The 27,888-nt window shown below is 34.6% G+C and overlaps 1 protein-coding gene and 1 long non-coding RNA gene across 7 annotated transcripts in view; one reads left to right on the top strand and one right to left on the bottom strand.

The window, feature by feature from the left end:
- LOC149794012 (uncharacterized) overlaps positions 1 to 27,395 on the bottom strand; it is a 61,380-nt gene extending 33,985 nt beyond the window's left edge. The window contains exons 1-2 of one of the 4 annotated variants that reach the window (XM_089967948.1): positions 27,315 to 27,395; positions 12,735 to 12,824 (exon numbers count right to left, since the gene is read on the bottom strand). In XM_089967948.1, coding sequence (XP_089824074.1) covers positions 12,735 to 12,786 — 52 coding nt within the window. In that variant the 5' untranslated portion in view covers positions 12,787 to 12,824; positions 27,315 to 27,395. Of the gene's footprint in view, positions 1 to 12,734; positions 12,825 to 16,069; positions 16,218 to 27,016; positions 27,226 to 27,314 lie in introns of those variants that run through there. The other 3 variants (XM_089967946.1, XM_089967945.1, XM_089967947.1) reach the window with 3 other exon arrangements.
- On the top strand, positions 1,279 to 24,718 carry LOC149794013 (uncharacterized). 3 transcript variants are annotated; one of them, XR_016422922.1, is made up of 4 exons: positions 1,345 to 2,223; positions 2,312 to 2,435; positions 7,534 to 7,575; positions 9,536 to 9,992. It is a non-coding gene; the product is annotated as an uncharacterized LOC149794013 (long non-coding RNA). The 3 variants fall into 3 exon arrangements; XR_016422920.1 differs by lacking the exon at positions 9,536 to 9,992 and adding an exon at positions 21,702 to 24,718 and having other exon boundaries at positions 1,348 to 2,223; XR_016422921.1 differs by lacking the exons at positions 7,534 to 7,575; positions 9,536 to 9,992 and adding an exon at positions 21,702 to 24,718 and having other exon boundaries at positions 1,279 to 2,223.
- Positions 27,396 to 27,888: the final 493 nt, after the last annotated feature.

Below are 27,888 nucleotides of genomic sequence, written 5' to 3'. Positions count from 1 at the left end.
GATTGATATAGGTTTTACAGTGTACCATCTCAGTTCAGGCATCACAGATTTTGGTTTCACACCTTTTTTACATGGAGTTAAAAATATGAACCAAAACCTATATACATGCCGGAATTCCCCAGTTAGAAAAATTCTTAGCATTCATACACTTTTAATGACTTCATACAATCATCTTAGTGTAACAGTGGTGCCAATTCTAATGCTCTGTAACCACACAGGACAAATGTAAACATATATTTTCTAACAACTGATTCTAAAGTAAAGTCTTTAGTACTTAAAGGGTCACATGACATCTTTCTTAAAATTTGTGTTTGTGTATTAGTTACAAGAATAATAATTTAAAGTACCAGTTTAAAAGGATAATAAACTATTACATTATTAGTGTAAAAATGTTTTCTGAAAAATTGTATGACACTGTTTATGTGTCACATTTAGTTACGAGAATAATAATTATAAATATACAACTGAGTCTGACGAAATACCATGGATGATTGGCATGGCACTGTTTTTAATTATCATTTTTAATATGACAGCTGATAATAGCACTGTTACATGAAGTTTAATCCCTTTCAAAATGATCTGGGAAGATTACACCAAACACTTGATTCTGTTTTCTGACAACAAAAAGGGGTTGTACTCTGCTTGTACAACACTGATTCCATCTCTGAAACACATAATCCATTTGTGGATTTTAAAAATATTAAACTTTACAAAGAAAGTTGGCTTTTGATGTTTAAATAAAATGAAAAATGAACTCCAAAGTTATTGATGACATAAATTTGAACAATGTTTTCACATTGAGTTTAAACCGGTGTAAATATTTTTTATTTACAATTAGTTCAGATACAATTCAAGTATTCATGAAATGTAGACAAACATGGTACAAATACATTATCCAAGTAAAAAGGCAACATTTGTAATCCTCATTTAAGCTGTGTAAAGCCACATGTGTCAATAGTTAAATTGTAGCTAAATTGTGAGTGGTAAATGATCATTTACACAAGCTTGTGTTAGTGTACTAGTAGTTGATACAATTTTTAATTTATACACCTAAATTCTTACACCTGAAGATGAGCTCTTCCCTCTATCCTTTGGACACAAATAATTTGCCAACTGCAAATACATGGCAAGTTTATCTGTGGAGGAGGTATCTCTGAACTTCAATAGTTTCTTCTCCAATTTATTGCTTTTCTTCAAAAGCATTTGTATATGAATTCTGCTTCTTGATCTTGCTTATCTTAAAAATACTGATGTCAGTGCTTTGTTAAAGCCTCTTTTGTTTATGAAACTACCTAGTTTATTTCCTATTGCACTGGTTTTAAAATAAGGATATATATATATATATATATATATATATATATATATATATATATATATATATATATATATATATAATGTACTAAGCACTTCAAGTTCTGTCGGGAATTTTTATTTTTCTTTTTACTATTTTCATTTTCGTTATTTTAACCCGAGAAAAAGTGCTTGGGTCGGCAGCTTAAACGGCGACGGTCGGCCGACCGTTAACTTTTATTTGTTTGGCCTGATATGGCACTCCCGGTCTGCGTACGGTCGGAATCTGGGAAATAATTGTATCTTTAGATAACTGAAGGATCCTACGTAATGCTCGTAGCAGGTGCTTATCTACTTACTGCTTTTAAATTTAAAAAGACTAAGATATGGAAGGTTCATGGAAATATTTTTTTCGCATTCTTCCATTGGTTACAGAGCATGGAATTATCCAATCACAGCAGACGATCTATCAATCAATCTTGTACGCGCCATAATAATAAATACGAAAGTGGTCCGTTGAAAGCAAACTGGTTTGTGAAAACTTGCGTTATAAAGGAGTTGATTCATCAATCGCCATAACTTGTTTGCGTTATGTAGATGATAATCCTATTACCGGAAATGTTCGAAACCTCCTAAATATTGTTAAGCCGAGAAAGTAGTCCGAGTTTCATTTGACCCTTGCCACCCCATTTTTGATATTCGGACATTTATGCTGGGGTGTAGGATCAGAGCGCATTGCCTAGCTAAACGTTGGGGTAGCCGCTTTCTAGCCGGCCCAGCAAACTTGAACGACCTTTCATCGAGATATGCCTGCATGAAATCGATAGGAATATGATTTATTTTCTCAGAAATTGCGATCATAACATTTGTTATGCCTTTAATCCGCTGATACACAAGACAAAAGTACATCGTTGCTAAAATTAGAGATGGATGGCAAGTAGTACTAATATTAGTACCCTTACTCGTACCTCGTGGACCTCAACCACAACAAATCAAGTTGAGGCTACGACATCGTAGCTAGGCAAGGGTCAGAGGAAACTCGGGACTACCGAGAAAGGCACTCGAAGATTACGAAGTCGGAGATTTGGTGTCTGCAAGGTTGCCGAGTTTTGGGATTACAGAAGGAATTATTGGAAGGATTTGAGGTAGGTTCGTTTCTTTTTTTTATTATATTACATTAAATTTGAAAAAGATAATAATATTTATTGGCTCTCGTTTCATAGGCCGGCTGTACACTGCATCAGTTTTTCAGCCGATTTTGCCTGTTTTTAATAGGTACACAGGGGCAAATATCGTTGCTTACAATTGACCTGTCATACATGAACTATACAATTACTACTAGTTATTATATAGTACATGTATGACAGGTCAATTGTAAGCTACGATACGAGCCCCCGTGGATGGGTATTACGTTATTTGGGGAACTATAAATACTGTATGATGTCATTTACCCACTAGGCACTGCGCCGTCAGCCGTAGTGTTTTAGGACAAACATGTAGGCTTACAACGTTCAGTAAATCTTATTGTTGTTTTCATCTTTATCTCACTGATAGCTTGAGTGTGTGTTGCAGAAGAGAGATTTAAAAAATATAATTGCCCTGAAACAATGGTATGGAAATTGGTCTGAGTGTGTCTGCTTCTGTGCATTGTTTAATCCTTACTGATATATGGCAATAATCATAATAATAATAATAATCTCATTATTGTTGTTGTTTTTCTAATTTTATCTTTGTACGATTCAGTTGTAATTATCTGGAAGTGAATTACAAGAATATATTACATTTTAATGATAAAAATTATATAACTATGCCCATTTTGAATAGAGCAAAGCAAACTAACTGGACATTAACATTGGTTGAATTTAGAAGAAAAGAATTAATGGTTTTAATTATTTATTATTAATATTATACATGAAAATGAAGCCGTGTTTAAAATCGTTGAAAGAACAATAAAATCAGAAAAATATTTAATGACTCGAAAATGGATTGTAGAATAACTGTACATTATTATAGTGCATTACATCAGAAGAAAAGGTCTATGAATAGTGTTAAAGACATGTAAGAATAGAACAGAACATCCGTGTGTATAGATTGTTAGGCAGCAAGAAAATCTACAAAGCAATCAGATTCATTACTGCTTCAATATAATGATGAAAAACTATATTACTTATCCATTTTCGTTAAATTCAGTATTTTATAATTTAAATAATTTTACTGGCCTCCCATATTAAAATTTTTGTGTGAAATTGCTGCTGCATTCTACTTTGAGATACGAGGAAGTGATTCGTGACATCACATGATGGCCACAGTTTAACAACTTTATAGATCTTGCAAACCCAGATAGTATATGCCCTTCATTTTGTGTGACCGCTCCGGTGGCCTAGTGGTTAGAGCATCTGCCTTGGATGCGGGAGGTCGTGGGTTTGATCCCCGGCTGAGTCATACCAAAGACTTACAAAAAATGGTACCAACAGCTGCCTCGCTTGGCGCTCAGCATTAAGAGGTTATTGTTAGGACTAGTCGGCCTGGTGTCAGAATAATGTGGCATGATGCCCCAGTGGTAGACATCACTATAAACTGCCACATTGCAGACATCGTAGCGGTATGACTGAAAAATTGTTAAAGCTACGTTAAAAATTCAAAATCACATCACAAACACATCATTGGTCCATCAAGATCTGGTAAAACTCAGTTGTTACTTATGTGATAATGAGATGGCTCAAAGGGGATAAACTTCTGGCACCATTCGTAGATGAACAATGATGCGATAATGTTCTTAAGGAATTAAATGAAAATGCAGTCTTTAGAATCCAGTGATGATAATGTTATCAAATTTATCATTGACATCGATGATGCACCATCAGTTAATGATCCTGATGGTAGTATTAATAATTTCGTGGTATGCACAATGATGATATGCTAAACAAAACAACAAATTCAGCCAGAATATCCTCACAAGGTAGACATAAAATCACAGATGTCATTTATGTTAGACAACAAGTTCAAATCCCTAAGGTGATCAGAGATAACTGCAACTTTCTTGTTATCTTCAATGGCTTTGATATACATATGCTGCGAAATACTTATCAAATTTGGTGCCCTGGTGACATGGACATGGCTAGGTTTAGAAACTTCTTTACATATGCTCTCAGAACCCCTTATCAATTTGTTACAAGAAATTTATATTATTCAAGAACATGATATTGCATTGTTTTCTATAAGATATTTGGCTAAGTAGTTTCATAATATTGGTCTAAACTAATGAGATAATCACTGATCCTTTTATTTTCATTTACAAGGATTTTATTCTAGATCTTCAATTACTTGTTTTTATCCAATTGATTCTTGCTGATGTGAGTTCGCAGTACATCTTTCTTCTCAACACTCACTTTGATATCAGTGATATCCTTGTCGGAAAGTTCGATACGATGTGGCATGTTTAAGTTTTTAGACACAAAACTTATTTAAAAAAAGAAGTCTCCATAATGCTGATCTTGTGATTATCAAATATCAACAAATAGTAACAAGTAGCAAAAAGTTAAGAATAACATTATTAAATACATACAGAAAATCATAAATATGTTTAAGAGATTATCAACAACAACACCTACCTGGCGATACATTCTTAGAGGTTTATAAATGTTACTATGTTTATCCCATATTTATTTTGTGAAAACAAGGCTGTGTACCCTTCTAAGATCCCCTTTTGTATAAAATAAGCTTGTGTGTCTTTGTCAGATTCAACATTCTTTTTAATGAAAAACAGGGCCTGTAACCCCTTGGTGGATTCGCTCCCCCAGCATCTGCATTTCTCATCTTGTCCTGTCAGCCCCTCAACTTCCTCTCTCTGTATTTTGTATTTCTCTCTCCTTTTCCTCTTTCTGAATTTATATATCTTGCTCCTTGTTCCCTCTGCCTCTCCCTTTAATCTCTCTCTCTCTCTGCATTTTAACTTCTCTCATTTCATTTGCCTCTCCTTTTCCTCTTTTTCAATTTGCAATTTCATCCTTTCTTTTTGAAGCTGAAGCTTTGTTAATTCCGTTTTTTTTTTTTTAAACAGTTCTTTTCACTTCCTACTAAACCAGAAATTGACTTGTTAATCAAACCCAAAGCACTATCACCAAAAATGTACTTTCCCACTGAACACTGAACCAAAACGTTGTTTATTTCTTGCTTGGTTAAAGAGTCTTTTATGTCCAAAATATTATAACGTCTGGCAAGCTCAAGCAGTTAATTGGTTAATTTATTGTTGTAATGTGGAGATCTGAGGCCAAATGCAGGATGTTTCTTGAGGCATTATAAGTAATAAATGGATCAAATCTGGTCGTGTTGGCACTTGTCTTTGATTATAAAAATTGTCAGACCTTTGGCGGCAAAAGCACTTTTCTTGAGTATTTTGATTTTTTTAAATGGTCTTGTTTAATAGCTATTATGTTGTTCCAGGTGTTTAAAGTTAAGTTGAATGAATACTAATTCAGCTCTCCTGTGCACACGCTTACTCTAATGTAATGAAATACTGGTTAAATATATTAAGCCGCACCTATGAACGTCAAAAGTGTAAACAGAAACTATAAATCAAGAAATAAAAAAAATGTTTACATCTTAAACAGGTAGTTCCATCATGACCTCGACAACAACCAATCATTTTAAAATAAAAATAGAACTTATTTACGTGCTACTAATTTTGAATCAAGGGCAGGATCTAGATCAACACCTGGTGTTTAAAAAACGAACAGTCATGGTCAAAATATTTTCTGAAAAAGGAATCATCTCTGGTAAATAAATTTACATTACAATAACATGTAATGAAAAATAAATAAAACTGAAAACTGACAAACAATTAAATTGAAATAAATATAGATTAAACCAGATATAATTAAATCAAATATAGATAGCACTTAACACTGATTCTATGTGCACTGAAATGGAGAAGATTTCACCAATAAGAGGCTTTTAGTGGCAAGACATCACACAAAATGAGACTTGGTTCTTTGAGGTTAGTGGAGAGTAAGGTTCTAAAACATTTAATTTACGAAATGCAATGCATTCGATATGAAACATTTAAGATACCATTTGAAGCTGTAGAAGAACTTTTCTCTGTTGCAAATATGCGCTAGATTCTTTGAACCAATATGTCCAGTGGCAAATAAGTTCCATGCTATCATAGAACATGTTGTTGTTGTAGGGTTTAACGCCATTTTTCAGCACACGATAGGCTGTACATAGCGACCAGCATTAATGGTGGAGGAAGAACCCGGGAAAACCCCGGAAAGAACCACTGACCCATGAGAAGCTACTGGCAAGCTTTCTCGCATACCCACATTAGCTGAATCCGAGACTCAAACCTACGCAGACTGAGGTGAGATGGCAGTGATCCGTAACGGAGAGCGCTTTAGACCACTCGGCCACTCTGGGCCCCCCCGAACATATCATACATATGTTTCATGCCTTCTGGGAGAGTCTTGGTGGCTCAGTGGTTAGCATGCCAGCCTCACATCCAAAACAGTGTTCAGTGTATCCCCCAGGGGTGTAAAATTGAGGATAAGAAAAAACCCCTTGGTGTCAGAACTGGGGGCTCAAATAAAAAATGTGGAGGTGAAAAATGTACTGACAAGTTTTCATATGACTCGTACATTTTCAGCTTGAAATGGGATATTTCAACTTGCACAATATACTCTCTCTCTCTCTCTCTCTTTCTCTCTAAACATACAAATAAACCAACATGCAAAATTAACAAACAAATGCATTGTCCATTCACAGAATAATTTTATTAGCTAATTTTTCTTTTAAAGTCGTTCTTTTAACAGTCTCCTTTTTATCAATATGAAGCAATATTATAGCCCAACACATTACATACAAGCCAATACAAAAAGCCAAATAAATCTTTTTAACCAATAGCAGTTAATTTACTGCCTTTCATAAAATATGTACTATCATCGTTTTCATTGTACTTCGTCCTAGAACACATTTATCCAAATAACAAGGAGGATAATGATTCATCTTCTTTCTAATAAGTTACACCTGAACTTTATGATGTTTCTTTTACTGCAGCAAAGTTAAAAACCAACAAAATCTGCAATGACCCGCTGACTTTGTAATCCAAATAATGCATTTGTCTCTGCAAGTTTAATGAATTCTTTGTTGTGAAAGAATGTATTGGGTTATAATGTGTTCTTCAGATATCTTGTGGCGAATGTGAGCAGATTTGTAAAAATTCTAAATCCCTGTCATTCACTTTTGCAGTCACACTGGTAATCCTAATGGAGATGCCGTATTCCAGTCACGGTAATTATTTTCATTAACATTAGATCCACAGTTACTCTTTTGTATTCTGCTTCTTTCACTTTCTTCGCTAATGATTTTTAGTGCACGACATTTTAATCTGGAGATCACTTTCTCTTGCAACAAGCATTGAAGTAAAACATCTAAGTGACAGCTTGCGGAGCTCGATGGAAATCGTGTGAGAGCTCGCGAGATATGGGGAAGCTACTCCATCATAACATTGCCTATGCTAGTCTGGTTCATTGTTTCGTATGTTCCCTGTGGTGCACTCTGCTATACGAATAGAGAAGCGCAAGGGAGGGAGCAAACAAAGCGGGAAACCAGTCAATGCCTATGATCGAAGTATATACGATGCCATCCATCGTCCAATGCACTGGGTATTAAATAAATCCTGATCACATTATGACAATCCTTTGCATCCAAAAAATGCACGGCAACAAAAAGTGTGCGTCAATTTTCTCCAGCATGCGTCCCTGACGCACAAATGTGCGTAAAGGGAAACACCGAGTGTGGTTTCGAATCTCACCATTGTATCAGCCTGGGTCAGCTACACCTGTGTATCCTTAGGCAAGACACTTTGCTCCAATAGCCTCTGCATGAAATAACCTACCTGTGTTGCTGTGCTGTAAAACACCAAATCATACTCTCTTTGGTTCAGTCCATACAATAGGGGCCCTGAATGGTCTAAAGCGTTCTCCGTTATGGATCACTGCCATCTCACCTCTGTCTGCGTGAGTTCGAGTCTCGGATTCTGCCAATGTGGGTACGTGAGAAAGCTTGCCAGTAGCTTCTCGTGGGTCGGTGGTTCTTTCCGGGGTTTTCCCGGGTTCATCCTCCACTATTAATACTGGCCACCATGTATAGCCTATCGTGTGCTGAAAAATAGCGTTAAACCCTACAACAACAACAATCAGTCCATACAATACATTTTTGGAACATTATCCAGAAAACGCCACATGTACTATCATTACATTCTTCAGGGAAATCTTCCACTTTACATTATCCACATTAAGCTTCCAATCTTTCACTATATATATTTTTCCAATTATAACGAACTTCACTATAACGTAATACTGGATATAATGTGATAGTGCTATGTATCTCAGAATCAAATTTATAAAATTTATAATAATACACAAATGAAAACTATTTTTGGCATCTATCATCTGAAAACATTTACATAAAAAAAATTACTGTACTTGTCTGGACAGAAAATGTTTTTACAGTGACAATCTAATTAGCCGCTGTTATACTCAAGCAAGGTAAGATATGGTATTCCTAACAGGCAAATGAACTCTTGAAACTATCCATGCCTCTAATTAGCCATAATTGCTCTTGGTCCATATCAACTATTTTATTTGGCTAAAGTACAAATACTGTGAAATTTCCTTTAGCATTAAAGCCATTCCACCAGATCAGTAATTTGATCTCTGTAAAAACAGCTCAGTGATTATACAGAGGACCTGCTTATTGTTGACGATTGTTTATCAATAACTTGGATGGCAACAGATCACTGAAAGGATTAGCGGTTATATGTCCTTTGAACTTGCCACTGCTGTTATCTGTTGCAGTCCAGCCTGGAAGAGATAGATGTTCACTGCATAATGTAGCTACAGTACAAATAAGGTTTATTCAAACAATTAAGTGCTACTTTTCAGTGGAGTCATATTTACACATGAATTTAGTCTTTTAGCATTTATGAGTGAATTAAGACATTTAATCTTGTAATGGAGACATCCAGAAAAAGGAAAGCTTATTTTGTGAATGGGATTGTGATTTTAAAAGATCCATGGAGAAGGATGTTGAAGATGCTAGAATTTTTCTACATTTTAACTCATCTGATGATGTTCTACACTGAATCGAAATTGATGAGGATGGTCTCACTGTCAAAACTGATATTGATGCTGACATTGTCCAGTTCTTCTTAGGTGCAAAAATAGAAAATTTACATTTCATTCAACAGGATCTACAAATGACATTGACCAAGAGAACCAACCGGAAATAACCCACACTGTTTTGGAAGCCACATTTGCATTTGAGAATGAACCGATGTGACTATAGAAAGGCATGACATTGAGTTCTTTAAAATTATACAGCTGAGAAATATTACAGACTTTACTAAGAAAGACTAAAAAAAAAAAAAAAGAACAATTCAGTCTTAAACAATCTAAACTTATGAAATACATCTAGTAGGAAATGTGCATCACGTGAGGGAAAGTGTTTATTCTATTTGGAGTAGTTCTTTTTGTGAATAATTGTGTTTGTTTTGGACATCACTGGATTTTAAATGAATAATATACATGTATGTAAGTCTGTCATTTTTTAAAAGTTATTCCTTGTTCTGTATTTGCTAAAAACATGCTACATATTTTAAACTGAAAACGAGATATTTTATTGATTAAAAAAATGAGTTGACATTACTTAATGCACTTGTCACAGATATGTTCTTTTCTTTGATTGCAAAATGGGTGTTAAAGTGGTAAATATGTGATTGGGATCTCCTAATTAAAATAGAATGAAGCTTTTAACTCAAGTTTGCACTGGCCTCAAGTGCAACCTAATTTTAATCATTTTTTCTCTCAAATGAATACAACATTTGTAATCACTTTAAACTTCATGCAGCAGTGGATAGAACTTATGTATGTCCGTAATCTGCATCCTGGAAGAACGACAAGTAAATCAAATAAAATTACGATGTATTTATACCATTATATATGATGTTACTCATGAGCTGATCTATCATATTTACGACACTATGGGTTGAAAGAAAGCAATCCAAAGCTTAGTATATTTCTGTTTACTTCTTAAAATGTTATCGAACATAACGAAATGCTTTTTTCTATCCCCCAGCCAAACACAAAAGTACACTCAACATTTTTTAAAATCAGGTTTGCTCTACCACTGCTTATTACACGATGCGTTCGGCAGTTATGGACTCCGATAACTGCCTTATCATGGGGAGAGCTGTACATACATACATACATACATACATTGTGCTTTTCTTTGCCCAGGGACAAGAAAGAAAAGTAAATATATATAGAAACCAAAAAATGTGACTTCACATGGTTTCTGTGTGCACTAAAATGGGGAATATTTCCTTGGAGTGAGGGTGTGGTATGCCATATCAGAAATTGGGCTTGGTTTTTATTGCATTTGGCAGGGTAAGGTTTATAAAAATGTTTATGTTACAGAATAAGTTGCACAAGGTACAGAACATATGTAAATGATATCATTTTATCACATGTTACTTTATTGCTCCTGGAATCAGGTCACAATTAATAGTTCGGGTTCAGTACCACGAATGTAGTTCTAGTCTATTTTTAGAACATTTTTTCCTGTCTCATTTGGTGGTGATAGAAGAGTTAGATTTATGCATTTTTTGTAGGGATTTAAAAATAATTGTTTATTCTTGAGAATATGAGCTCAGGGTGTGGTTTTCCATGTGTATTTTGGCGACAGTGCACAGTGAGTAATAAGGCCTTGGTGATGATCCGGAAGTGAAATCTGTGTTCTGTTTACATGCTGCTCTGTTTATAGTCCAGCCTCTCAAAAAATGCAGAACAACCTTTGACAAGAACTTCAGCGTGAAGTCATCTTTGAAGGTATTTTAGGTTAACATATGATTTGTATTGATTGTCACAGTGGAAAGGTCAGTACTGAGGAACAAATGTAGAGAATATATAGTAAAATTAATTTTGTTCTATGTCCTCCTGACCAGGTCAGTTTCAACAGTTTGGAATTGATTTGCCCAAGTTCTAAAGTATGTGCCCTTAACTTTTTGTGGTAGTGTTTTGTGTGCTTCATTCTGTTTTTGTGTGTGTGAGAGAGAGAAAGAGTGCACTTGAACTGTTGTCATTAAGCTTGCTATGTGCTTTTGTTTCACGGACAAGTAAGCATGTGCATGCATGCAACCCAAGTAATATTGATTTTGCATACACTGTACCAATTTCATAAAACAAGCATGTGGGTAACTCCTGTTTTCATGCAAGTTTGTTCTTTTGGGTGTAGTTCTTATGAAAGTAATACAGTTGTAGAACGTAGGAAAAGCACTGGGAATATAGAAAGCAGTCAACTCAAATTGAGACACAGCCTTGAGTCACTTTCAAAAGCACATGGAGGTTTTATATTTAATTCAAAAGAGAAGAGTATGCAGTTTAATGGAAGTTCAGGGCTAATTGGCTATTGGCTAACGCAGTGAGGGGTAGTGCCAAAACTAAAATACAATGGTGACAGGGGAAAAGGATTGTAGATAAGTGGTGGCAACAAGGCAAATTAAAAAAAGATCAGTGCAAGAGTCTTCATTAAGTAAAGACTGAAATGAAAAGTAAGCTAACTGCACTTTTTCATTCCTTGAAAAATCCATCACCATCCAGGACATTGTGGTGTTTATCAAAAGTTGTCGTCATTGTAACATATTGTTATAGTGTATGAGGTTTTCCTTAAGTCTGTAGCTTTATAACTTATCCATCCATGCTTGTATTTGTTCATTGCTTACACTTGCAAATGTCAAGTGTCAAGAGGCCTATCCACCAGAGATTCTATGCAAATGTTCGAACGACACTAAAAGTATCTGGGTGATTAAGATTAGTATTAGCAGGGTTCATACAGATAAATTCAAAGACTTTTCCCAAACTTTCAAAGTCCACAAACGCAGATTTCCAAGACCTATTTTCGCTAACATTTTGTATACAAGTGATGTTATATGAGAAAGAAAAAAAAAGAAAAAGAAAACGAATGCAAAATATTACAATGTTGTTTAACGATGAAATGAAACTGAACGGGTCATCAGAAGACAGAAACCAGGAAAACTCAACTACATCCGAGTCTAACAATCTTGGACAATTTAATTTGTGATTATGGAAAGAAATTAAACTGTTTGGGTTTATTTCAATTTTCAAAGACTTTTAAAGGCCTCAGGGTAATCTGCTCGATTTTCCCAAACTTTCAAGGCCTTGAAAATGCTACCTCATTTTTCCCAAACTGTCAAAGACCTTCAAAGACTGTATGAACCCTGATTAGTATAATAAGATTACAAGAGTCTACATAGGTGAAAATTCATTTGCCCCAGTGGAGTCAAAAGAACAGGTACTGCCATAGAATGTATAAAGAAATTCTAGATGACATCTGCATCCCATATAATTTATTAACATCTTTTTACATACCAATTATATGAGTTGTCACTCTCTTGATACATTGCCTTCTAACTTCTTCCATCTTGCATTGGTGATGGTGAATCCTTCTCAAGCACCAAACTAGAAGATAAGATATGACAATTTATTGTCTTTTATCTAACAAAAGGATATAACAGTGACAAACTTAATGTGTTAATAAATACCTAATATAAAATGCAATCATTCAAATGATGGATGCTCTATCTCTATCACTCATCTGTGACTAGTCGCAGGTTCGAACTCAGGACGAGTCATATCAAAAACGTATTAAAAAATCCAAAACACAAACACATCACTCACCTGTCTTCTGTCCATCCATCCATCATTGCTTTACAATATGTACACACACACATACTTAAATCAAACTTCAACTATAAAACTTTTTTGAAATAAACTAAAATAATTTTTCTATATTTCATAACAAGATTCTAAGATGTATCAGTGTGAGAAATTGTATTTGTGCAAATTTGGCAAAATCCATTTGTATTGCCACAAGAGAATATCATCTTTGGAAAGACCTTTTCCCATTTAGGATAATTATTATATATTTCATAGTGAGATATTGAAATACATTAGTGAGAGCAAAATGATATCACCACAGCTGTGCAGTAGCAATACCCCTTTTTTTGCCAATGTGACAATTTTGACTTTTTAAAACTTTTTTTTTCTCACTTAAGAAATTTGTATATTTCATACTGAAATACTGAAAGATATCAGTGGGAGAAAAATTATATCACCAGTGGCAATACCATCCTCTGTTTTCATAGCAGCAATATCGCTTATGGAAGTAATTGCTTTTAACCATTTAGGAAATAAATCTGCTCTTTTATATGCTATTTAAATAAGTATTTCAAATGAATGCCTATTTCAGTTTTTGTGTGTTCATCTCCTTCTCTCTTTCCCTATCAAGATGAAGATATCTTAAAATGTGATAACACTCAAGTAACATTTAATTACTCAATAAAGAAGTGCCATCAAGAATAACTTAAAATGAACTCCATAAATAAATATCCAAATATGTTCTGGAAAATAAGAACAAGACACTCACTGGTTTGCAGCCTATGGGATGCAAGCAAATCTTAAGAAATTCCAAACTACTGTACTTGGCAAAAACATGCAAAATTTATTGCATTTCAACACAGAAGACTATGAAATACCCTGTGTATAAACCTCATCTCTGTAACAAGCATTTGTTAGGTCCTGGTGATATAGTTTTCATTGTCTCAAATGTTTCCACGTGTGACTCGAGATACTGTCTTCCATGTATGCACAAGCTATTTAAATTTCAATTCAATAACTGATAAATACACAGCTGTTCTTCTCTGACAGTGATTAATACAAAAAATTGTTCGGAAGGATTTAATGCCATGAGACAAACGAAGAGGATTTTTACTTACCATCTGCATAAAAATGCCAATCAAAACAAATTTATTAAAACCTTCATTCCAAATTGTGCCTCACATAGTTGGTCTCTGCCACCAGTAATGTCAGAAGAAAAAAGGTGGAGAGCTACTTTCTGATCTACAAATCTCTATATCCCTATCAGGGTTAAGATGAATTGAGTAAATAAAAATGAAACAAAAAATGAGAAGAAAAAAAATAATGAGAAGTAAAGATATTTGATCAAAATACCCTTGTCTAGTGGCTAAAATGAGTCCTGAATCTGATCAAATGGAGAAACCTTAAATAGTCAAAAATGTTGAATAAAATTCACAGACGACGATCAAATAGTCTAAAAGTAGTTTTGTTATTTTGGGATGGGTGAGAATGACATAAACTGATGCTAAGTATATGTCTGTCTGTAATCTTCGTACTGTAAATACAAACAGTAAATCACATAAAAGGGCACAAACTACCAGTAACTTTCTAAAGATGAAAAAAACCAAAAAACCAACAGGTTCATATATATTGATAATGTATCATATCATAGGCTGTGTATCATGAATTATTTTGATACATGGTACAAGTATATTGTTTCACCCCTATTTGATATACTTCAATATGAAAAGACAAAAACAAACTCACATTAAATTTACTGGTGTATTTAGTTGGATTTCACAAAATTTCATGTAAAGCAATGTTTTCCAAAATGTCCCGAGGTCAGCCATAACCTAACTGCTCTAACTCAGTGGATCAGAAGTGTCTGTGTTCATTAGCTTCTGAAGCAACGGTGGATTTACAGTTTCTGTTTACACTTTTTATGTTGTTCATAGGTGCCTTATAATATGTTTAAACAGAGTTTCATTACACTAATGTAAGAGTGATCAACGGATAGGTGAAATATTTTTCAATAAACCTTAATATGAAACATTGAACTCAATAGCAATTAAACAAGATCATTAAAATCAACAGATTTAGTCAAGTTGTTTTGCAGCAATAATTTTTTGTTTGGACTTTCCTTTGTATCTCTACTCCACCAAAGGATCATCAAGTTATAATCAAAGACTCAAAAGCCAACACAACCTCATTTGATCCCTTAATTACTTATAACACCTAAAAAAAAATAACACATTCTGCATTTGGTCTAAATTCTCTAGGTTACAATAATAAAATAATCAGTTGAGCACTTATACTATGACTGCAAAGTTACTGAACATTTCTGGAAATTATCTGTGGAATGGATCCAAAACTACCATCAAAATTTTTAAAATTACACGAAAAGATGTCCTTTTCGGAGAAAAAATCTTCGATAATCTTGTCAACTTTCTAATATTTCTTGCAAAATGTTACATACAGATCACGTGTATCCAAAATTCCAAATCTCACCCATTATAAATATTGTATTTTATCATAAAAGAGACTGGAAAAATATATCGCTAAAGTTAAAAACGGAACTAATGAGTTAATGAAAAAGTGGAAACTTTTGTCAACTTTTTGGTTCATTTCTTCACTTTTCTTTACTTTCGCATCAAAGAAACAAACAGACAATGTAAAACACCTTGGGGTTTGTAAATGAGTGGTTCTTTTTGTACAGCGTTTGTGTGTGTGTGTGTGTGTGTGTGTGTGTAAAGGAACTCAAGTAAAGATAAGGATGGAAAGTAATCTTAAGGTAATGACCCATACACTTGGTCAGGTGGTGATGTACGGCAACATGTGAAATCGTGACTACTTATGTTCAATAAAATAAATAAATAAATAATATTAAAACAAAATAACCCACCAACAAACATTGATGTAGTCGTGCAGTGTCACATATTTTCAAGCCTTTATAATTATGTCACGAACGGGGGCGTTCTACAGATATTATGAACTTCTGAGAGAATGACAGATGTAAGGTTACGTTGTTTGCATTTGCGACATGCATATTGTAGAGTATATTGGCATACCACTATGCCACTTTCGTCTTCTGTAGCTGAAATTTCTTTGGATATAGCAAACGTCGGAGATTCCCTGTATTACGCCAAAAGTAAGCGATGAATGAAGATGATCTGTATATCAGCTTAAGCCATTGAATCGGCAGTGCTAACTCTGTACCCTGTATTGATGTTGGGTATATAATCAGGTCATTAAGACTGTCACTTTATATATATATATATATATATATATATATATATATATATATATATATATATATACACACACACACTAAAAATAACATGGCTTTTAAAGTTTTGGCATAAAACAATCTGATATACCCTTGGTATACTATTGGTATATCAAATTGTGATTCGCCCATGTGCAATAATACGCATATATAAACATTGGAACTGCATGCTGTTAATACTAGGCATATAGGTTAATGATACATTTCCACTCATTCATCATTAGTGAGTATAAATTATCCCCGTTTTCTAAATGAATTTAGTTTTTCGTGTGCCGGTTGTTTTTTCCGGGGTTTTCCCGGGTTCTTCCTCCACCATTAATACTCGCCGCCATGTATAGTCTATCGTGTGCTGAAAAATGGCGTTAAACCCCACAACAACAACAATAAATGAATTTAACAGGATACACAATTTCATCACAATCCTTTCTGCTTTCTGTTCAAAGGGCACCTATGTATATTAGCATGTGATATAAATAAAATACATCTATAGTATATATGCTGTATCAATGATATGCTACTCGCATAAATGTTCATCAAAAAGAAACTCGGCAAGCCTCGTTTCCTTTAATTGAAAAATGTATCAGTCTTAAAGTTTATTGTAGTTACAGTAGATATATATATATATATATATATATATATATATATATATATATATATATATGCAGGGATCGTCCTGGGCTTCACCAATGTCGCAAATTGCGATTTTTTTCCCTTATTGGCGACAAAAATATCCCTTCTGGCGATTTTTTTTGGCGACATACTTTTTGGTTATTTAATTTGTACATACAATCATGGATTTGGACTGGATAAATTAAAAGGGAGAACGAAAGGAAGCCACAAACTTGACTAAGCAATGCATTGGAATCAATCTGTTACACAAACAATCCTTTGTTCGTATTGACAATCCCATCTTTACAGTGCATTGTTACATCATAATCTGCTTATGCTGACATCTGGGCTGAGTACAGTATGCTGTGAAACAGTCAATCGTGCTACCGAACTATACCTACAACTGACCGACTTCTGAAGACGCGAATAGAACAGATACAACTAATTGTATGGCTAATCCTTCTGTGTTTTTTTTTGTTGTTTTTTTTTAAACATATACCAATACAATAGTTTCGCTGAATCTTTATAGAAAACTGATAACGTTTGAAGTACCCACTGTGTATAAATACAAAGCATATGGAAAAAATCTCAATCACAATTATATGTCGCCAGTGCAGCATTTTACTCATTAATCTTTTCCTTTTTCCATCAATTCCGTATTACGGCTGCAGAGACTTAAACTCCGCAACAAGAAATAGCACAAAAAAACAGCTTTGCATAATTAATAATAATTATTTATTTCTCAAAACACAGGAGTGAAAGAATCCCTAAATTGGGTGTGAATTTATGCTTATATATACGGTCCAATATTGCCCGGTGTTCACTCGTGTAGGTTTCATTTGTGGGAATGGAGATCCTATTTTGCTTGTCGAGAAAATTTATACAGCATTCAGTGATCATTCTTGGGATTTAGGAAGCAATTCACTACAAGCTTTGTGAAGCTAGCCATAAAGGGGTGGGGGGTGGGGTGGGGCTGCTGATAAACTACTGGTGTCACCTGTCAGCACTGTAGACTGTGAACGTGGATTCAGTAAGATGAACCTCATAAAAACTGACATCAGAAATAAGCTCTGCATCTCATCTCTCGAGAATTTAATGAGAACCAGCATGTACAGATGTGAAAAATTAGACTTTGAAATTGCATTCAACAAGTGGGCAGTCCTAAAATCGCGACAGATCTTCATGTAACACTTTGTAACATTTTGTTAATGCTTGTTGTAATTAAAGTATTAACTAACCCATCTTTTGTAATTTTCATTGCCTGTTACATTAATAGACTAAATTAACACTTGGAAAAATGTACACTACTTGTTTTCGCGACACTTTCTGAAAATTGGCGACAAAATATTGAGGTTGGTGATTTTTTTGGCGACAGCTTTTTAAAAGCCAGGACCATCCCTGTGTATATATATATACACACACATAGTGACCCCACTATAGCACGCTCCGTTATAACACAAATTTGGATATAACCCGGTTGTGGTGAGGCTCCCGAAATTTGACAAAAATGTATTTTTCTCAAACACGGCAAAAAAATTATTTCTTAAAAGTACAAAAAAAACGTCAAACGTTTATTATCATTTTGGAGAAGCGATCGCACATGAATAATACAAGATGATCATGGCGTGGCTCCTGAAATTTCATATGCATTTTTCTCGTACACGAAAAAATAGTTTTTTCCGTTTTAATATTACGAAGAAAAAAAAACGTGTTCGTGTAAGGCCTCGCCAGTGTCACAAACTGAGATTCCCTCCCCCCATTGGCAGCAAAATATACCATCTGGCATTTTTTTTTTATTTACGACATTGTTGGCTGTTTAAACTTGTATATACAACCATTGGTTTGGGTGGAGAAATTCAGAGGCCCCATGAGAGGAAGCCACAAACTTTATACAACATGCACTGAAATTTATCTCTTGTTACATAAACAATTTCTTTGTCCATATTGGCAAACCATCTTAACAGTGCATCGTTATATTCTAATTAACTTATGTTGACATTTAGCATGAGTGCTGTAGGTTGTGAGATATCTGCTTTTTTGTTGTTGACATTTCTGGTAGCAGAGATCAATCGGATGAGGCAATATCTTGTAATCTATCTTTCGTCTGATTTTTGGCCGCTGACTAGTAATTAATATATTTACACAGACTGACATTTGCAAGTGGATGGTAAGTAAGATTCCAGTTCTTTTCACTAGAATTAAATCCTTCAGAACACTCACATTTTCTGTACTAATCCTTGTCATCAGACCAGAACATCTGCGTCTCTATCGTACACTGACCCTTTTCTTTTAATTTTCTGGCGCATGCGCGGAAGGCAGCATCACTCCGCTACCACAAATGTACAAAAAGAACATACCCCCCCCAAAAAATCCTCTTACTTGTTAGTCTATTTAATAGGCAGGGAGGTAAAGTATCTGCAATCGACCAAACGATGGCCAATTCCGTTTTTAAAAATTTACCCAGGTAAATTAGTTTGCTGAAATTTCAAAGAAAAAAGATTACCTTTGAAGCACCGATAGTTATGAAAACGTACTAAGCGAATGAAAAAAAAAAACAGTCTCAATCATGCAATACAATTATTTGATGTTGCTTCCACAATAAGGAATTGACATTTGTTTGGTTCTCCAAAGCTGTCCTTTAGCGGTGACTTCAATAACACATGCACCTTTCATCAAAGAAAGCCGACTACAATCTTAAATAAAAACAAAGAACTTTTTCTTCAAAGGAAGTCGGTATCAAAATAAATAGAAGCAATGGAATGTGATGGATTTTTTTCATTTTCCAACGTAATTGGAACACAATTACTGTGCCGTTAAAGTTTCCTTTTTGCATAGTAAAAGTTGATGCTGTGACGAATGCTACCAACGGCGGTTTAAAACGCAAACTAACTTTTACGACTTGTAACGTACTGAAAAGTAAATGTTCTTCATCACTCGTTACGTGATTGTACTATGTTTATCCACTAAATTCGGACCTATATGACCTTTGACAAAATTATTGAATATTTTAAATCTGTGTATTGGCATATTTTTTATGGAATTACTTGTAGCGTGGATTCAATGTATTTGATTTGATTCGCGGGTGAGTACATGGTGTTGACACTATTCATTCTATACATAAGACATGTCTCTATAAACAGTATACACGTATATGTACCAATCCGTGGTTCTCTAAATCAAGTAAAATATTATATATGCTTATCTGTTTTCACCAAAGGTGTATTTCCCATTAATATGCATCAATTTAAGATGATATCTGTGCCAATGAAGCATGTATTTTACCGCCCGCATTTATTACCTACCCATAACCCAACCTGCAAATTTTTTGGAGTATATGCATCGTTTTCTTCGGCTAACTGACCTGGTTGCCTGTAACACGGTTCGGTCTATAACACGCTTGGGTTCTATAGCTCCCAACTACCATGTCATAGCCGGGTCACACACACACACAAACACACACACACACTATATATATATATATATATATATATATATATATATATATATATATATATATATCACATACAATAAAAATAACATGGCTTGAAAGTGTTTTAAAGTGTTGGTATAAAGCAATTTGACATACCAATAATATTGGTATATCAAATTGTGATCCGCCCATGGCGCAATAATGTGCATAAACATTCTTGGAACTGCGTGCTGTTGGGTCTATTCTTATAGATATAGATCAATGATGAATTTCCACTCATTAATCATTAGCGAGGTTTGAAAATAACGATAAAAAACAATAATAATCCCCATTTTCTAAATGAATTTAGCATGGTACACAATTTAATCTCAATCCCAGGACCCTTCCTTTTCTGTTATCACCTCACCTCTAAAGCACAAGGGACAAACTATGCAGAGATCTGGAGTGAGACAGAAAAAGAAACTGGGCTGAATTAAAAACCTTGAAACTGAAATTGCACCAAGTAGCCTACAATATTGTTCTTCATAACGGTATATTTACACTTCCCTTGGGACCTATCTAAAGTGTTTGTATAATCAATGATACAATGTTGCAATTGCTGGTCGACACAGTAAGCTAAATGTCTTGGTTATGGGGCACACAAATTTAATGTATTTAAGGCTTTGTTGATGTTGCTGTTTCTTAAACCTATTATGAGGTTCTAAAAATCTATTATTATTAATTAACCCTTTACTCCCCAGGTACGCTTTTCTACACATTTACCTTTGTCCCCCCCACCATCTACACATACCTACGCTTTTATCTTTGCCACCCATCTACGTATTTCTACGCATTAAACATTGAGAAAACATACAAGCCTCACCAACATCAAACCACTGATGAAGGTTTTTATACATTTCTACATTAATTACAAATAATATATTTCTTTCCAACAGTAAATTGCACAGCAGATACACTCTCACTTATAGAGATCATAAAAGAAATACACTTACATACATGCATACATACATATTGTATTGTCTTTCATCTTTACATTAATGTGATAATTTTATATAAAATTTTTTTATTAAAAATCCATATTTGCATGTTAAATTGTATGTCCAATATGAACCACTCATGTGTGCATATCATATACACACAAAAACACACATTATATATCCATGACCACACAGCTACAATCTATCGTTTCTCCATACATAAATCTAAACATTAGATTCATGAATATCTGATATTTTATTCCATACCTTTTCATAATAATAAAAATAAAATAAAAATAACAATAATAACTTTTCATTCATTGATCTTGTTTTAAGTTTTGATTAAAATATCATACAATACTTCAATAAATGATTTATCAAGATCATGCACTTTACAGGTATGATTGCATTCAAGGGATGACACAAAGCCAAGCAATATCTTCCTTCAAAGCCAATCAAGTAGGGCCTGAAAGTATGGATGTACTGTGATAGTTGGTCTGGTTTCTGTCACCAGTTTGAGTTTTACCAGGGGAAGGAAGATACAGATGAAGTAAATGAAAACATGAAGGGTCTTGGCTATCGAGTTGTGCAAAAGCTTAATATGCTTTGAGAGGAAACGTTTATGATGCATATTCTTATAACTATTTTTTACATCCAATCGACTGGTACTAAGTTTATTATGACATGGTATATATGCCTGCGGCACCATGAGGAAAAACCATAAAGGCTTCCCAGAGGAATTTAAATATCCCACAAATATGGAGCAAGGAGACCATTTAATACGACAGAATGGAAACCTGACAGCCACACTATGGAAGGACAAGAAACCAGTGACAGTCCTATCCACAGCAACAGATCCAACCATCATTGATATTGCTAACCGGAAACAGAAAGATGGGACAGTGCGACAGGTTAACTGTCCAAAGGCCGTCACAAATTACCAACAGTACTACCGAGGGGTTGACGTATGACGGTATGTGACCAACTCAGGGCCAAATATCCAGTTGGATGATCATCAGAGAAATGGTGGCGATACATGTTTCATTTCATTATAAATATCTGCATAATCAGTGGCTTTGTAACAATGGTGGAGAGTCATCCTGAGAGCCATGAAAGAAGAAAACGATTCAGACAGTTAGATTTTCGAATTAATTTGGCGAAGCAGCTCATAGGAAGTTTAAAGTGCAGGAAGGTTGCCATGCATCGAAAATCTGTAGCCTCAGTGACACAAATACAAAGCTATAATAACATAAAAACTTTGATACTTAGTTTCATTGTTGCCGATAAAACAGAACCCGAGTTTTCATCGACGATGAAATGAATCATTAAAGTCCATCCTTGCATGAAATATAGTCCTATATCTTACTGAATCCAACTACGGCAAAGAATAAAATGGCAGCTGCATGATTCACCCAAAACCTGCACAAACCACCCAAATGCTGCCCAAAACCTGCCCCAAACCACCCAAATCCTGCCCAAATCCACTACACACATGATGTAAATTAAACTAAGCAGGCTCAAAACCACAAGAAAACAATGGAAAACAGTGTTATTATGCATTTACCTTTTTAGATTAGATGTAAACAGTGAAACAAGGGAGACAAATATTACTATATTTATCACCAGTGCTGGTTTTCAAGTCAAAACATATGAGGTGCCGACATAGGAAATATAACTTGAAAACCACCACTGTTTTCAATTCAACATATAAAATCTAAACTCTCGATCAAGAAAATGGAACTTCAAGGACATGCAATTTGATATCGTGATATTCGATTTATCGACATACGACATCAAAGTTTCAACTGCAACTTTCTCTTTCAACCAGATTTTGTCCGGTGCATAGAAACACCGAAACGCTGGAATACACCGAAACGCCGGAATGTAATAGAAACTCCAAAACGCAATATCATATATACCATAGCTGGAGATGGTGAAATTTGCGACATTTTTGAAAGAAAATAACATTTACTATTAATAGTGTCTAATACAATTTTTACGTAAGTTTAATGCTTAATCTATTACTAGTAAATACATATTAGTAATGATTTATTAATTATGCCGGTTATTATGTATGGTGATCATGGTCAACCGCCACCTTTTTTTGGATCATCTCCGCATGAATGGCTAAAAACGTTTGTATATTATTACGAGAAAATAACTAACGATTACTGAGTGCTTGATGACTCGTTAAACGAGTCAAAAAAATTAGACTGCAGCCAGATAAAATTCAATGTGAAATAATGTGTGAGGTAATTACAGAGACTGCGATAAATGATTTTTGGAATGTGTGGAAACCAAATGATTTGATAGTTGCAAGTCAGAAGATAGTTCTGGATACACTTCAACAACAATTAGTTTTGTTACATAAGAAAATTTTAAATATCTACCTGTACCAATGTGTTATCAACCAGCAGATACTCGAAGACAAAATATCGATGTTGTATTTGCTTGAATTAATGACAAACAAACTCTTGACTCTTGTACTAAATGATATTGTTTTGGTTCCTGTTGATTTTGTTGAGAGCGCGTTAATGATTGGACTCTAGGATATGCTATAACGATTCTTTCATCACAAGGATAATCTAATGCGGATAGTAATATTTTCATTGTCGATGATCGTATTGAATGGTCAAATTTAGTTTATTTGGCATTGTCTCAAGTCAGAAGAATATCTCAGCTGTGGATGGTTATTAAAGACTGCGCATTGACTCAAGAAACTATTGTTAGCAACGGCGATGATATAGTAAGGAAAAATTAGTTAGCATCTGTGTGACAAAAAAAAACGCGAATCTGATATCGATGCTGATATTATCATGACACTGAAACAACAAATAAAAAGAATAAGACAAACAAGTATCATAATTTTAAATATGGTATATTGCAACAAAGGAACTTACTGTCGCATGGTATTTCTGCGATCCTGTTTATAACCTACATCTAATATTAATTTGTTTGAATCAGCTCGCTATTTTCAAAACTGTTTTCAAAACCGCACACGCCGAAAGTTCAACTATTTGATTGGTAATAAGTTGATATCTTTATCCGCCCTCATTTCTTGTAAATATTATTTGATCATGTATTTGTATTAATAAGATTCATATTATAATTTTATTATTGATTATGTGATGCAGTGTTTATAAAGATGCATATGTTAGAACAGGGTGGTCCATCTTCTTCAACAAGTGGGCCACATGAGCCAAAATTGTAAAGTTCGTAGGCCATGCATGTTGATTTACATTATAATTATAAAACTAATCTTGTATGAGCACGGGCCACACAAAAGTTTTCAGCTAGCCATATTTGTCATGCGGGACTGCAATAGGAGGACCCTGTACTTGAAAATTGTCCTTTGGAATAAATAGTATGGCAACATGTTAATTACTTAGTATAATTTAAGGAATGGATATATATATATATATATATATGTATGTATGTATGTATGTATGTATGTATGTATGTGTGTGTGTGTGTGTTTTGTTCATCAGGTTATATGCCGAGGCCAAAGTCTTATCAGTTTAATTGATATAACTTGGGATGTGTTTATTTCTGTTGTTGTTATTGTTAATCTTATTTACTCTCCCGAGTTGGCACGTGAAATATGCCTTATTTGTATAATACATTTGTAAACATTTATGTGTTATACAAAAAAAATACATCTTGAAATATATTCTAAAAATTGTCTTTGTGTATTAAACCCATTTCTGCCACTATTCAGTGTCCCATACACTTCTTTCAGTAGCAAAATAGGTTTAAAAAAATGGTCAAAGAAAGACGGAAATGATTTGACACGCCATTGTCGAATGTTTAATTGCAGTTAGACCATTATTGTGTATAATTCATGATAGTTACACTTAAACTATACAGCTGTTTCACCTGCTGGTTTGCGCAAAACTCACACATCCTGGAACATATGATAATAAGAAAAATGTAATTATGAATAACCACAATATAATAATCAACTTAATAAATCATTATTAATATGTATTTATTATGAATAGCTGAAGCATTAAACTCTTGTATAAATTGCAATGCACGCTGTTAATATTTTTTAATACTTTTCAAACTGTTGCCAAAATGCGCAATTTCCAGCTTCTTTTTAGTTTGATACTGATCACTTGCTGAAAAGAAAGTACATATTAATTTATTATATAACTAATATTAAATGTCATAGATATGAATTATACAGACACAATTGACATAAACTAAGGTATATACGATATAACTGAAGTGTGTTTCGGTGTTTCTATTGCGTTCCGGCGTTTCTGTGTGTTCCGGCGTTTCGATGCATTGGCTTTTGTCTGCAACGGCGCCTCATAGTAAGGACCATCAGTGCCATACATACCAACGAGGTGTTATGAGTCTATGCTCTAAATAATTGTCAGAAAAGAGTGAAGACAACAAGCTGTATACAATTAAACAAATAATTTATTTCCCTAAAGTACTAAGTGAAAAATAAGGAAAGGAACTTATGGTATTGTGAACTAAGTCCCAAAAAATCCAAGAATTAAAAATTCAAGTTCTATCAATGAAAAGTCGAGGGAAAAAAAGCAGACCAACAATTAAATTAATTATATATAACAGAGGATGAAAACAATAATATATACACTATCAAACTCGCTTTCAACACCAAAAGAAAATCAGACAGACAACTTAGAGCAGTCTTCCTTGTCCTTGAAAAAGCGTTAGATCTTGTCTGGACCAAAGGATTGATTGCAAAACTCGACCACAGTGGAGTTAATGGACGCATATTTAACTGGATCGAAAACTTCCTAACAGGTCGCAGAATAATCACTAGAGTAGGCAACACCACCTCAAAAGAATACCCCCTTGAAAACGGTACCTCACAAGGGAGTGTACTCAGTCCAATTCTATGGTGGCAGGGTCCAGTTTCGTAAATTGGCCCCTGGCAAATTTCTTAACTTAAGGCTATGGTGTGACTTTTTCAGCTATTATTGTTTAGTATTGATAGATATGGATATATTTGTGAACTAGGTGTTTTGGGCTGGTGTTGTTCTTGAAATTGATGTCAGTCATGTACACCTTCCATAGTTGCTCTGTAGTATGTTGATAGTGAAATACCAATAGTTGGCTAGGAAGAAGAGCTAGCCTCCCATAGCAGTAAACACATGGGTTCAAGGCAACTAGAGTATCTCAAAAACGGCTTGGATGACAACTATTCTGAATTGCATCAAACTATTTAGTAGACAATGTTTTTCCAAATTTTCATCCAGGGAAAGGGCTTGCGTTTGCACTGTGAGCACCACATGCTGTCAAAAATGGCAGTTGGATGTGAAAAATGCAGGTATAAAATAGGGGTTGGGGTGCATGATCCTCTTCTGCTGTGAACTGCCATTGACTTCTCTGGTCAAGTGAATATTATTATTACGCTTTGTTTTAATATAGGTATCTAAAAATATGGACCTTTTTGACCTCACTTGTGTATTTGATTTTTTTATGATTTTTTTATACTAGGTCACTGATTGCGGCATTAAATTTGTACATAAAAACTGGACTCTGCCCCCTATTCAAAATCATGATTAACGACCTTGACATCACTCTAGCGACAATACGCGTTAACATTTCCGAATTCGCTGATGACCACAAGGGCTCGTTACAAAGAAAATCAAGGGATGGGGGTTCTAACCTGAAACAATATAACACAAGGCACAGGGGCTCGTTACAAAGAAAATCAAAGGATGGGGGTTTTAACCTGTAACAATATAACACAAGGGAAGACACCGGTCCGCACCTCTCAGTAGTTCCAACACTGATAGTTTATTCTAATTGCGTCTGCTAATTTCCAGCTTAGACCAGTCGTAATCAAGAATAGTTCAATTTTCAAAACAGCTCGACACACCCACTCACAGTGCAATTTTGCATTCGGACAGTCTTGGATTTCACCATTGACCGAAAGGTAGGATCCGAGCAGGCTCGAGTGTGTATAAAATATTGAGCACAATTTTACATTTAGATAATTAGCAATATCTACGCAACTAATCTAATTTTACCATGCCACAATAAACTTGTCTATTTCTTTCTTTGCTATCGTCTGCTTGTGTTTAGCGCTCAACTGCGCACTTGAGTTTGTTCGGATCAGCAGCAGAGGGGGTGAACAGACCGAAACTAAAATAGTACTGAATAGACAAAAACAGTTTCGGTTTACTTATTTCGACGATAAACCTTTCCATGTAGACCATAGAATAAAAAAAAAATATCCCTGAACGTCGAATAATTTCTCTCGGAGAGACTCTTCGACGACCGGGGAAATGCAATAACATCCGCGCGCTGACGTTCTTGGTTTACTTCAATAAATCTGAAACTATTCCCCCGCGGGTCGTCATTGACACGGTCGGTCGGTCCAGCCCCCCCCCCCTCTGCTGCTCTACGAAATGAGTTTCCAAGGAAAAACATTTTTATGTTGCAAATAGTGTATCAAGTCCAATACGGTATCTTGTTCTGGGATCGTGTAAATTTATTGTCACAAATCCGTGAGGTTTTCTTTGAGCATGACTGAAGAAATTTTTAAATTTATTTAAATCCATATCGCCACCACACCAGGTTTGATGAATATTTCTCAGTGTA

Source organism: Sinohyriopsis cumingii, chromosome 8 (genome assembly GCF_028554795.1).
Source record: "Sinohyriopsis cumingii isolate HCF-2022 chromosome 8, ASM2855479v2, whole genome shotgun sequence".
Taxonomy (NCBI): domain Eukaryota; kingdom Metazoa; phylum Mollusca; class Bivalvia; order Unionida; family Unionidae; genus Sinohyriopsis; species Sinohyriopsis cumingii.
This window is presented reverse-complemented; position numbering and strand designations above follow the sequence as displayed.